Here is a 12,695-nt window from a genome sequence, read left to right on the forward strand (position 1 = left end):
TCAGGACACGTGCTGCAGCATTTAGGACAAACTGCAGAGTCTCTAACGACTTCCTGCTGGAGCCGGATACTAAGGAATTACAATCATCATGTCTGGATGGAACAAAGGCCTGGACTCGTTCTTCTGCATCTTTCTGAGAAAGGACATGTCAGATTTTTGAGATATTACACAAGTAAAAGAGGGCGGTCCTAAAAATGTGTTTTAAGTGAGAATTAAAGGACAAATCAGGATCATCATAAGCTCGATGTCGTTTAGCTTAGCTTCATCATTCGATAATGTGTCTCTAAGGTGTTTAGGGTCAAGTACTAGAACCTCAGTTTTATCTGAGTTTAATAACAGAAACTTGCAGGTCATCCAGGTTTTTATGTCCTTGAGACATGCTCGGAGTTTAGTTAATTGATGACAAAGTTCTGGTTTTATTGAAAAGTATAACTGGGTGTCATCCACACAGCAGTGTGTCCTGATAATGTTTCCCAGTGGAAGCATTTCTAGTGAGAATACATTTGGGCCGAGTCTGTGGAACAGCGTGGTTAACTTGGTGCCCATAGAAGACTCATCATTCATTTACACAGAATACATGTGTGAATAGAAGAGCAGACACACACAAAGACCCTTATCTGCTCAGCCTAGCACTGAACCCAGTGGAGCTTTGGCAGGTTTTTGTAAATTAATAAATATTTGTTTGTCGACATAAAACAATTACATATGTTGACATATGAGAAAACAGATGTTAACATGATGCTGCTTAACGACGAAGCTGAGCCGTGTGTGTGTGTGTGTGTGTGTGTGTGTGTGTGTTGGGGGGGTATAAATGGCACAGAATTCCACCCTGAGCTCTGGACGTATGAAACCCGACATTGTGCAACTTCTACAATGGACACACTGTCGACACCATGCGTCTAATTCAATTAGCCGGGAGACGTTGCATAAATTCCCCCAGAATCCTCTGATGAGCCACTGTTAGCCTCGGGGGGGGGGGGGGTCTGAGCTATAACCGTCAGTCCAAACCCCGACTGTCGGACCTGAGCTTCAACATGGTGCAGGGTCGAGGTCAGAGGTCACAGAGGAAACACGAGAGTCTCATGGAAAACTTCATTTTTTAATGAAAACTTATCATGTATGTGTCATCTACAACCAGAGAAACACACAGTATTTCAGACAGACTGCTAGCTGTGCTAAGCTAAAGGGAGCTAGTTTAACATGCTATGTTTGTCACAACACACGTCTCAGTCATGACAAGGTGTATGGACACAAGTTTGTGGACACCCATTGGACCTGGCCATGGGCGATGTAAGTTTGTGTGTAAATGGTTTGTATTTATTTATAGATTCTAGTCCTGATGACTCACAGCTCGTTACAGTTTATTGACATCCACTCATTCACACACACACTGCATGTAGTAGCAGCACTTTTTTCCTATCTTCATCTGCATCTTGAGACAAATTATGATTTGTGACTATGGGCTATACAATTAAATTTGATTGATTGATTGATTGATTGATTGATCTTGCCCAAGGACACTTCGGCATGCAGATGGGGAAGACTGGGATTGAACTGCCGACCTTCTCGTTGGAGGACGACCGCTCTACCTCTCGGCCACAGCCGCCCCAGATGTTTTATTGCTTTATTGAAATCAAGGAGGAAACAAACAGCAGCTTTTATCAACATCATTTCCACCGAGACAATATGTCCTCAAGACCAGGAGCTGCTGACACCAGGAGTCATGTTGACGGAGTCGTGACTCCAGCTCCACACAGATGGTCGAGTCAAACTTTTAATGCCTCCATCTTTAGAGGCTGCGTTTTCTGAGGCACCATATGTGACGGAGCGAAGTGCAGATCCTGGATCAGGCCACGGAGGTCTGCTGCTGCACGCCGTCTGCTGCCGCCATGTTGGCGTGTTGAAAGAGCTTCAGAGAGAGAGAGAGTTCACACAAGAGTCTGTTCACTGGAAAAACATGAAAACCTCCAGATCAGTTTTATTTCTGTGAAACACATAAAAAAAAACATTGATCAGGAGTAAACATGTCAATGTGACTCATTTATTTATATTTATCTTTATATCTACATTGTAATAAGTTTGTTTATTTTCATACTTTGAGTTTAAGTAACTGAATTAAAGTAACTCTTCTTCTTCTTCTTCTTCTGTCTCCATGCTGACAGGCTCGTCCAGGACGTGGGACGAAGTCTTTGTGTTCTTCAGACTGATAGCATGGCACTGAGTGGGTGGACATGTTTCCTGGTGACAAAGAACCACCACAGGCGCTTCAGAGGAGCAAGAGAGGAGAAGGAGAAGCTGCATTAACTGGGATTCTTTCATGGTCCCGATCAGATTCATTTAAAAACATCATACTAAAGACTCTCCTTGTCTCCCACGTCATCATGTCTCTCTCTTCACGTCCGTCCTCAGGGGAGACACAGACAGAACAGACAGACAGAATGGACGCCCCAACTGTTAGGGCGTCCATCAAAAGGTCGTCTGGATGTCCTGACTGGTTCCTACGTAAACACAGAGAGGCAAGAATGGCCTGCACATCAGAGGCAGAATCCTGCTGCTGAGGACAGAACGCTCAGCTGGACATTGACACTGATACAGTTTACAGTTATGTCACTGTGTAATACCCCAGTCTCATACTAGAGCTTAATATGTGACTGTCGAATATGTTAATGATCATACAAATATAAAAGTCATTTCAATCCCATGATTGTAGAATGGACACATTGGACCTTTCCTTACTCCTTTCCTCACTCCTTCCCTAACTCCCTTCAACTTCTCCTTCACATCTTTCCTTTAGGGTCAAAAATTAGAGGTCAGGAAAGAGACTCTTTGACCACACCTGAAGTCATCGCCACTAGATGGCAGCGCTAATATCTGAGATATTTCAGCTGAGGCGACGTGTCATCTTCTTCAATTACATTTGATGTAAACAGCTCCTCCCGTTAGCCAGTGGCTTCACATGGTAATGCAGCTCGAGAAGCATTTTCTCCGTAAGTAAAGACAGGAGACCCTCGGTGTCTCAGGGGTTTGAACCTTCGTCCTCGATGGTTCTAACGTGTCAGATCCTCGTCTGTCAGACCTCACACTGACTTCCTGCTCAGAGTCCGGCTGTCAGATATCGGCTTCCTGCTGCCGCCACTCTGACGCTTCGTTATCTGTCCACACACGTCCTCCAGCTTCCTCCTCAGGTATCTGCTCCACAGCAGGACTACAGGGTCCACGACACAGGAACTGGTCCTGAGCCAGAGGAATCTGATCCTTAATGAAGAGGATCTGGTCCTGAACGAGACCTGAGTTGTGATGAGTTCATCAAACATGTTGAGTTGTTGTTTGTTTTCCTGTTTTAATTTGTGATGATGTGTTTGGGGACTGTAGGATTTTATTGTTTAGTGAATAATGTGACAGGTGAGTAGAGCTGAGGTTGTACTAAACAGTCTGTCTGCGTCCTGTCTGTCTGCGTCCTGTCTGTCTGCGTCCTGTCTGTCTGCGTCCAGTCTGTCTGCGTCCTGTCTGTCTGCGTCCTGTCTGTCTGCATCCTGTCTGTCTGCGTCCTGTCTGTCTGCGTCCTGTCTGTCTGTGTCCAGTCTGTCTGCGTCCTGTCTGTCTGCGTCCTGTCTGTCTGCGTCCTGTCTGTCTGCGTCCTGTCTGTCTGCGTCCTGTCTGTCTGCGTCCTGTCTGTCTGCATCCTGTCTGTCTGTGTCCAGTCTGTCTGCGTCCTGTCTGTCTGCGTTCGTCTGTCTGCGTCCCGGCCAGTCTGTCTGCGTCCTGTCTGTCTGCGTCCTGTCTGTCTGCATCCTGTCTGTCTGTGTCCCGTCTGTCTGCGTCCAGTCTGTCTGCGTCCTGTCTGTCTGCGTCCTGTCTGTCTGCGTCCCGTCTGTCTGCGTCCCGTCTGTCTGCGTCCCGTCTGTCTGTGTCCTGTCTGTCTGCGTCCTGTCTGTCTGCGTCCCGTCTGTCTGCGTCCCGTCTGTCTGCGTCCTGTCTGTCTGCGTCCTGTCTGTCTGCGTCCTGTCTGTCTGCGTCCCGTCTGTCTGCGTCCTGTCTGTCTGCGTCCTGTCTGTCTGCGTCCTGTCTGTCTGTGTCCCGTCTGTCTGCGTCCAGTCTGTCTGCGTCCTGTCTCTCTGCGTCCTGTCTGTCTGCGTCCCGTCTGTCTGCGTCCCGTCTGTCTGCGTCCCGTCTGTCTGTGTCCTGTCTGTCTGCGTCCTGTCTGTCTGCGTCCCGTCTGTCTGCGTCCCGTCTGTCTGCGTCCTGTCTGTCTGCGTCCTGTCTGTCTGCGTCCAGTCTGTCTGCGTCCTGTCTGTCTGCGTCCCGTCTGTCTGCGTCCTGTCTGTCTGTCTGTGTCCTGTCTGTCTGCGTCCTGTCTGTCTGCGTCCTGTCTGTCTGCGTCCCGTCTGTCTGCGTCCCGTCTGTCTGCGTCCTGTCTGTCTGCGTCCTGTCTGTCTGCGTCCAGTCTGTCTGCGTCCTGTCTGTCTGCGTCCCGTCTGTCTGCGTCCTGTCTGTCTGTCTGTGTCCTGTCTGTCTGCGTCCTGTCTGTCTGCATCCTGTCTGTCTGCGTCCAGTCTGTCTGCGTCCTGTCTGTCTGCGTCCTGTCTGTCTGCGTCCTGTCTGTCTGCGTCCCGTCTGTCTGCGTCCAGTCTGTCTGCGTCCTGTCTGTCTGCGTCCCGTCTGTCTGCGTCCAGTCTGTCTGCGTCCTGTCTGTCTGCGTCCCGTCTGTCTGCGTCCTGTCTGTCTGCGTCCCGTATGTCTGCGTCCCGTCTGTCTGCGTCCAGTCTGTCTGTGTCCTGTCTGTCTGCGTCCCGTCTGTCTGCGTCCAGTCTGTCTGCGTCCTGTCTGTCTGCGTCCTGTCTGTCTGCGTCCTGTCTGTCTGCGTCCAGTCTGTCTGCGTCCTGTCTGTCTGCGTCCTGTCTGTCTGCGTCCTGTCTGTCTGCGTCCCGTCTGTCTGCGTCCAGTCTGTCTGCGTCCTGTCTGTCTGCGTCCTGTCTGTCTGCGTCCTGTCTGTCTGTCTGCGTCCTGTCTATCTGCGCCCTGTCTGTCTGCGTCCTGTCTGTCTGCGTCCTGTCTGTCTGTCTGCGTCCTGTCTGTCTGCGTCCTGTCTGTCTGTCTGCGTCCTGTCTGTCTGCGTCCTGTCTGTCTGTCTGCGTCCTGTCTGTCTGCGTCCTGTCTGTCTGTCTGCGTCCTGTCTGTCTGCGTCCTGTCTGTCTGCGTCCTGTCTGTCTGCGCCCTGTCTGTCTGCGTCCTGTCTGTCTGCGTCCTGTCTGTCTGCGTCCCGTCTGTCTGCGTCCTGTCTGTCTGTCTGCGTCCTGTCTGTCTGTCTGCGTCCTGTCTGTCTGCGTCCTGTCTGTCTGCGTCCTGTCTGTCTGCGTCCTGTCTGTCTGCGTCCCGTCTGTCTGCGTCCTGTCTGTCTGCGTCCTGTCTGTCTGCGTCCTGTCTGTCTGCGTCCTGTCTGTCTGTCTGCGTCCTGTCTGTCTGCGTCCTGTCTGTCTGTCTGCGTCCTGTCTGTCTGCGTCCTGTCTGTCTGCGTCCTGTCTGTCTGCGTCCTGTCTGTCTGCGCCCTGTCTGTCTGCGTCCTGTCTGTCTGCGTCCTGTCTGTCTGCGTCCTGTCTGTCTGCGTCCCGTCTGTCTGCGTCCTGTCTCTCTGACAAAGACTTTATATAAAACTGAATCCATTCTCTTTTACTGGTTTAATATTAGATATTATTGATTAGATTATTTAATATTAGATTTATGAATTATGATTAATATGAATATTTATTATTCATCTCAAGCTTCAGACCCACGTCACACTGAGGCGTGTGCACGTGAGAGGTGATTCACCTGTGAACCAATCAGCAGCGAGTGGGGGGGGGTGTCCCTCCTCCTGCCGATAGGTGGCGCGCGCAGCTAAGAGCTCCCGCGCCTGTTTGTGTTGCAGCGTCACGCACCGGGCGCGTGCACGCGCTGCAGCTGCACGTTCTGTTGTGCATCATCAGCGAGGACACGCGGACACGCGGACAGGTCTGTTTCCTTTCAGCCAATCAGAGCGAAGCATTCACCTGCTCTACCTGCGCGTCCAGGTGAGAGGAGAGCGCGCTCCCGATCCAGGTGTTTAACGACGGAGGAGAGAGAGAGAGAGAGAGAGAGAGAGAGAGAGAGAGAGAGAGAGAGAGAGTGTGTGTGTGAGTGTGTGTCTCTCTGTCTCTGTGAGTGTGTGTGTGTGTGTGTCTCTGTGTGTGTTTGTCTCTGTCTCTGTGTGTGTGTGTGTGTGTGTGTGTTTGTGAGTGTGTGTTTGTGTGTGTGTGTCTCTGTCTGTGTGTGTGTGTGTGTGTCTGTGCCTCTGTGAGTGTGTGTGTCTGTGCCTCTGTGAGTGTGTATGTGTGTGTGTGTGTGTGACTCTCTCTCTCTCTCTCTCTCTCTCTCTCTCTCTCTCTGTGTGTGTGTGTGTGTGTGTGTGTGTGTGTGTGTGTGTGTGTGTGTGTGTGTGTCTGTGCCTCTGTGAGTGTGTATGTGTGTGTGTGTGACTCTCTCTCTCTCTCTGTGTGTGTGTGTGTGTGTGTGTGTGTGTGTGTGTGTGTGTGTGTGTGTGTGTGTGTGTGTGTGTGTGTGTGTGTGTGTGTGTGTGTGTGTGTGTGTGTCTCCTCCCTGTCAGACCACAGACGCTCCTCGCAGCTCAGATGTCTCGGGCACGAGCTGCGGGTTCTCGCTCCAACTAAACAAAGTAAAATCAGACAAAGTCCGGGACTCGGACCAGACCCGTCAGAGTAGAGTGGGTCCGGGTCTGAACCGGGTCTGAACCGGGTCTGAACCGGGTCTGAACCGGGTCTGAACCGGGATTAAGTGTTTGTGCTGGTTGTCAGGAGCGGGAGGAGCCGGATCGAGGAGCCGGATCGAGGAGCCGGATCGAGGAGCCGGATCGAGGACCCCCATGCGGACTGGACTCTGATCACTGAAGCGGATCATGGCGGAGAGTCCGCGCTGCAAGAGACGCAAACAGGCGAACCCGCGGAGGACGAGCGGTAAGAGACACACGCAAAACAAACTCCCGCAAGCACCCCCCCCCCCCCCCAAAGTTCTGTAACGGGCCCGTGTGTACGGACCTGGAGCCGGTGGACGGGGACGGGGACGGGGACGGGGACGGGACTCTGGGAAAACCGTTAGTTTTTATTGCAGGTGCGCTTGCATTCAATGTCTTGAGAGAGGTTTAAACCAAAAGAAAAAAAAAATTTCTAATGATTTAAATGCATTTGTAAATTAATAGAAGTGATAATGTTTTAATTTCGTTTCTTAATTTTTTGTTTTATTTTTCATGTTATATTTTATGTCTGATTTTAGTTTTTTTTAAAGTTTTCTCTTTCATTGAAAAAAATGTAAGGAATTTATAAATTCAAAATTCACAAGTTTTACACAAAATAAAAATAACTGAAATGACTTAAATTCATTAAATGAACATTCCGTAATTTCAACACAAAAATGATAATTTTTTTCACCAGATAAAAAAGGTATTGTGACAATTAAATTTAAAATTAAAAAGTTAAAATAAAATGTTACTGACTGTTAAAGTAGAATTAAATGTGAATGTTTTTGATTCTCTGCATCTCGGGGACTTCTCTTTTTCTCCGAGCGTCGATTTCAGATTCTCTGTAAAACAGAACATGTCCATTTCACGTAAAGATCAAATCAACCTTTTTGTAAAATAACATCATGAGGAAGAAACTCCCAAAACATTATAATTTTTCAAAATTATTTTTTTCTCATAAAAAATGACAATTTTCAATAAGAATCATTTTGAAAAAAATAAAGAAAAAAAAAACTGCATCAGAAGAGGCGAGAAAATACGAAGAGTGGACGATGTGCGGCAGGATCCTGTAGTCTGTCCTGTAGTGTGTCCTCTAGTCTGTCCTGTAATCTGTCCTGTAGTTTGTCCTGTAGTCTGTCCTGTAGTCTGTCCTGTAGTCTGTCCTCTAGTCTGTCCTGTAGTGTGTCCTGTAGTCTGTCCTCTAGTGTGTCCTCTAGTCTGTCCTGTAGTCTGTCCTGTAGTCTGTCCTGTAGTGTGTCCTCTAGTCTGTCCTGTAGTCTGTCCTGTAGTCTGTACTGTTGTCTGTCCTGTAGTCTGTCCTGTAGTTTGTCCTGTAGTTTGTCTTCTAGTCTGTCCTGTAGTCTGTACTGTAGTCTGTCCTGTAGTTTGTCCTGTAGTCTGTCCTGTAGTCTGTCCTGTAGTCTGTCCTGTAGTTTGTCTTCTAGTCTGTCCTGTAGTCTGTACTGTAGTCTGTCCTGTAGTTTGTCCTGTAGTCTGTCCTGTAGTCTGTCCTGTAGTCTGTCCTGTAGTTTGTCTTCTAGTCTGTCCTGTAGTCTGTACTGTAGTCTGTCCTGTAGTTTGTCCTGTAGTCTGTCCTGTAGTCTGTCCTGTAGTTTGTCCTGTAGTCTGTCCTGTAGTTTGTCCTGTAGTGTGTCCTGTAGTCTGTCCTGTAGTCTGTCCTGTAGTGTGTCCTGTAGTCTGTCCTCTAGTCTGTCCTGTAGTTTGTCCTGTAGTGTGTCCTGTAGGGTGTCCTGTAGTGTGTCCTCTAGTCTGTCCTGTAGTCTGTCCTGTAGTGTGTCCTGTAGTCTGTCCTGTAGTCTGTCCTCTAGTCTGTCCTGTAGTTTGTCCTGTAGTGTGTCCTGTAGGGTGTCCTGTAGTGTGTCCTGTAGTCTGTCCTGTAGTTTGTCCTATAGTCTGTCCTGTAGTTTGTCCTGTAGTTTGTCCTGTAGTCTGTCCTGTAATCTGTCATGTAGTCTGTACTGTAGTTTGTCCTGTAGTTTGTCCTGTAGTCTGTCCTGTAGTCTGTCCTGTAGTCTGTACTGTAGTGTGTCCTGTAGTGTGTCCTTTAGTCTGTCCTGTAGTCTGTACTGTAGTCTGTCCTGTAGTGTGTCCTGTAGTCTGTCCTGTAGTCTGTCCTGTAGTCTGTACTGTAGTGTGTCCTGTAGTCTGTCCTGTAGTCTGTCCTGTAGTCTGTCCTGTAGTGTGTCCTGTAGTCTGTCCTGTAGTCTGTCCTGTAGTCTGTCCTGTAGTTTGTCCTCTAGTCTGTCCTGTAGTTTGTTCTGTAGTGTGTCCTGTAGTGTGTCCTGTAGTGTGTCCTGTTGTGTGTCCTGTAGTCTGTCCTGTAGTTTGTCCTATAGTCTGTCCTGTAGTTTGTCCTGTAGTTTGTCCTGTAGTCTGTCCTGTAGTCTGTCCTGTAGTTTGTACTGTAGTGTGTCCTGTAGTGTGTCCTGTAGTGTGTCCTGTAGTGTGTCCTGTAGTCTGTCCTGTAGTTTGTCCTATAGTCTGTCCTGTAGTCTGTCCTGTAATCTGTCATGTAGACTGTACTGTAGTTTGTCCTGTAGTTTGTCCTGTAGTCTGTCCTGTAATCTGTCATGTAGTCTGTACTGTAGTTTGTCCTGTAGTTTGTCCTGTAGTCTGTCCTGTAGTCTGTCCTGTAGTCTGTACTGTAGTGTGTCCTGTAGTGTGTCCTTTAGTCTGTCCTGTAGTCTGTCCTGTAGTCTGTCCTGTAGTTTGTCTTCTAGTCTGTCCTGTAGTCTGTACTGTAGTCTGTCCTGTAGTTTGTCCTGTAGTCTGTCCTGTAGTCTGTCCTGTAGTTTGTCCTGTAGTCTGTCCTGTAGTTTGTCTTCTAGTCTGTCCTGTAGTCTGTACTGTAGTCTGTCCTGTAGTTTGTCCTGTAGTCTGTCCTGTAGTCTGTCCTGTAGTTTGTCCTGTAGTCTGTCCTGTAGTTTGTCTTCTAGTCTGTCCTGTAGTCTGTACTGTAGTTTGTCCTGTAGTCTGTCCTGTAGTGTGTCCTGTAGTCTGTCCTGTAGTCTGTCCTGTAGTCTGTCCTGTAGTTTGTCCTCTAGTCTGTCCTGTAGTTTGTCCTGTAGTGTGTCCTGTAGTGTGTCCTGTAGTGTGTCCTGTAGTGTGTCCTGTAGTCTGTCCTGTAGTGTGTCCTCTAGTCTGTCCTGTAATCTGTCCTGTAGTCTGTCCTGTAGTCTGTCCTCTAGTGTGTCCTGTAGTGTGTCCTGTAGTCTGTCCTGTAGTCTGTCCTGTAGTCTGTCCTCCAGTGTGTCCTGTAGTCGTGTCCTCTAGTGTGTCCTGTAGTCTGTCCTGTAGTGTGTCCGGTAGTGTGTCCTCTAGTCTGTCCTCTAGTCTGTCCTGTAGTGTGTCCGGTAGTGTGTCCTCTAGTCTGTCCTGTAGTCTGTCCTCTAGTGTGTCCTGTAGTCTGTCCTGTAGTCTGTCCTCTAGTGTGTCCTCTAGTCTGTCCTCTAGTCTGTCCTGTAGTGTGTCCGGTAGTCTGTCCTGTAGTCTGTCCTCTAGTCTGTCCTGTAGTGTGTCCGGTAGTGTGTCCTCTAGTCTGTCCTGTAGTCTGTCCTCTAGTGTGTCCTGTAGTCTGTCCTGTAGTCTGTCCTGTAGTCTGTCCTGTAGTGTGTCCTGTAGTCTGTCCTGTAGTCTGTCCTGTAGTCTGTACTGTAGTTTGTCCTGTAGTCTGTCCTCTAGTCTGTCCTCTAGTGTGTCCTCCAGTGTGTCCTGTAGTGTGTCCTTTAGTTTGTCCTTTAGTCTGTCCTCTAGTGTGTCCTCCAGTCTGTCCTGTAGTCTGTCCTCTAGTGTGTCCTGTAGTCTGTCCTGTAGTGTGTCCTCTAGTGTGTCCTCTAGTGTGTCCTCTAGTGTGTCCTCTAGTGTGTCCACTAGTCTGTCCTGTAGTCTGTCCTGTAGTTTGTCCTGTAGTGTGTCCGGTAGTGTGTCCTCTAGTGTGTCCTGTAGTCTGTACTGTAGTCTGTCCTGTTGTCTGTCCTGTAGTCTGTCCTGTAGTCTGTCCTGTAGTCTGTCCTGTAGTCTGTCCTGTAGTCTGTCCTGTTGTCTGTCCTGTAGTCTGTCCTGTAGTTTGTCCTCTAGTGTGTCCTCTAGTGTGTCCAGTAGTGTGTCCTCTAGTGTGTCCACTAGTCTGTCCTCTAGTCTGTCTTGTAGTTTGGATTGGGATCATTCGTTCCACATCTCACAGCAAAGTCATTGTTTTTGTCTCGTTGTGTTTTTGACGTCTCTATTGAAAATTAATGGTCAGTTATTTGTGATGTTTTTGTTTTTATTTAGTGTCAGAGGTCATGTGACCTTTAAACCTGCAGAGTGACCCCCCCCCCCCCCCCGGTGCACACCCCCCTCAGGGCAAAACAAAGAAAAGCTTCTCGTTCTTAATCACAACTTAGACCCCCCCGCCCCCCCCCCCCGCCTCGCGTGTGGAAGAGAGAACGAGATGGAGAGATGGTCGAGTAGAAAAGAAAGAATAGTGAAGGTGTGTGCCCCCCCCCCAGCTGGATTACAGGACGACGGGCGAGAGATATTAATAATATTCATAACGACCTAGAGAGAGAAACAGAACAAAACCTTCAGTCCTTTAATCAAGGTAAAAAATATAGAATCTTTCTTTCAAAACAATTCTGAATTATTCTAATTGTTTTTGTAGCAGCTGATTTTAAAAACTTTTCAGACGTCTCTTCTATTATATTTGTATTATTTTCTAGATTTTTTTTGATCCAGAATCTTTCTTTTTTCTAGATTGAAGATTTTTTCACAAATTTCTTGAACAAGAAATAATCTGAATTTTATGAGTTTTTGTATCTGCTCCTCACGGTGGGGGGGGGGGCAGATCATAAATGTTGAGATGACATCATCGATGACAATATCACCCTGCAGTACTGTAACGGGGAGGGGGGGCTTGTCTCTGTGTCGCCAACAACAACTCCTTACACGTGTCCACGTCCCATGATGCATCAGTGCAAGGTGACTGACATGCACCCCCCCCCCCCCCCATTCAGTCAGCATTACACATCAACGTCGGGGGGGGGGGGTCACTGCTTTATCAGAACTAAAAATAAAATATATAATTAAATACAAATCGTTAAACTGAAATAAAATGATTCGCTTTTAACTTTACACATTAGACTTTGTTTTTTTATTATGATATTCTTTGTCTTCAATAGATGTTATATTAAACACACTTTCACATACACACTTTCACATACACACTTTCACATACACACTTTCACATACACACTTTCACATACACACTTTCACATACACACTTTCACATACACACTTTCACATACACACTTCACATACACACTTTCACATACACACTTTCACATACACACTTTCACATACACACTTTCACATACACACTTTCACATACACACTTTTACCCGGTGTAGACGAACCTGTTCAGGTTCAGTGACTCCTCTTGTCATTGGCCCCTCCTCTTGTCATTGGCCCCTCCTCTTCTCATTGGCCCCTCCCCTCACGGAAACGGTTGATTGTGCTCCTGCGGCAAGGTCGACCACACATGGAACAATCAATAACGGATGGCTGGATTTAGGTGTCATGACATCTGTGGTGTCCAGACCGCCCCCCCACCCCCCCCCTTACACACCTCTATCCGACAGCTCCAAGCCCCGCCCACCTCAAATCAATCAAAGCACTTGAAAAAGGGGTTTTCCCAGGTGTCACTTAACGACTCACGGCAGCAGTGACTAGTTTCATCAACATAAAGTTTTTATTGGTTTGAATCATCTTCATACAGACGTCCGACCAGGTTTGTCCTGAAGATTTAAAAGTTACGTAAACAAAGTTGAGACTCTTTTCCTGCTGGGGGGGGGGGGCTGCTCTTACACGACAATGAGGATAGTCTACTTAAGTAAATCATAAATAATCATCATAATACTGTAAATATTCA

General features: G+C 47.8%; 1 protein-coding gene across 1 annotated transcript in view; it reads left to right on the forward strand.

The window, feature by feature from the left end:
• The first annotated feature begins 6,679 nt into the window (after positions 1–6,679).
• zeb2a (zinc finger E-box binding homeobox 2a) overlaps positions 6,680–12,695 on the forward strand; it is a 26,415-nt gene continuing 20,399 nt past the window's right edge. The window contains exon 1 of the mRNA XM_061088941.1: positions 6,680–6,986. Coding sequence (XP_060944924.1) covers positions 6,929–6,986 — 58 coding nt within the window. The 5' untranslated portion in view covers positions 6,680–6,928. The remainder of the gene's footprint in view (positions 6,987–12,695) is intronic.

The sequence above is a fragment of the Limanda limanda genome, chromosome 16, assembly GCF_963576545.1.
Source record: "Limanda limanda chromosome 16, fLimLim1.1, whole genome shotgun sequence".
NCBI lineage: Eukaryota > Metazoa > Chordata > Actinopteri > Pleuronectiformes > Pleuronectidae > Limanda > Limanda limanda.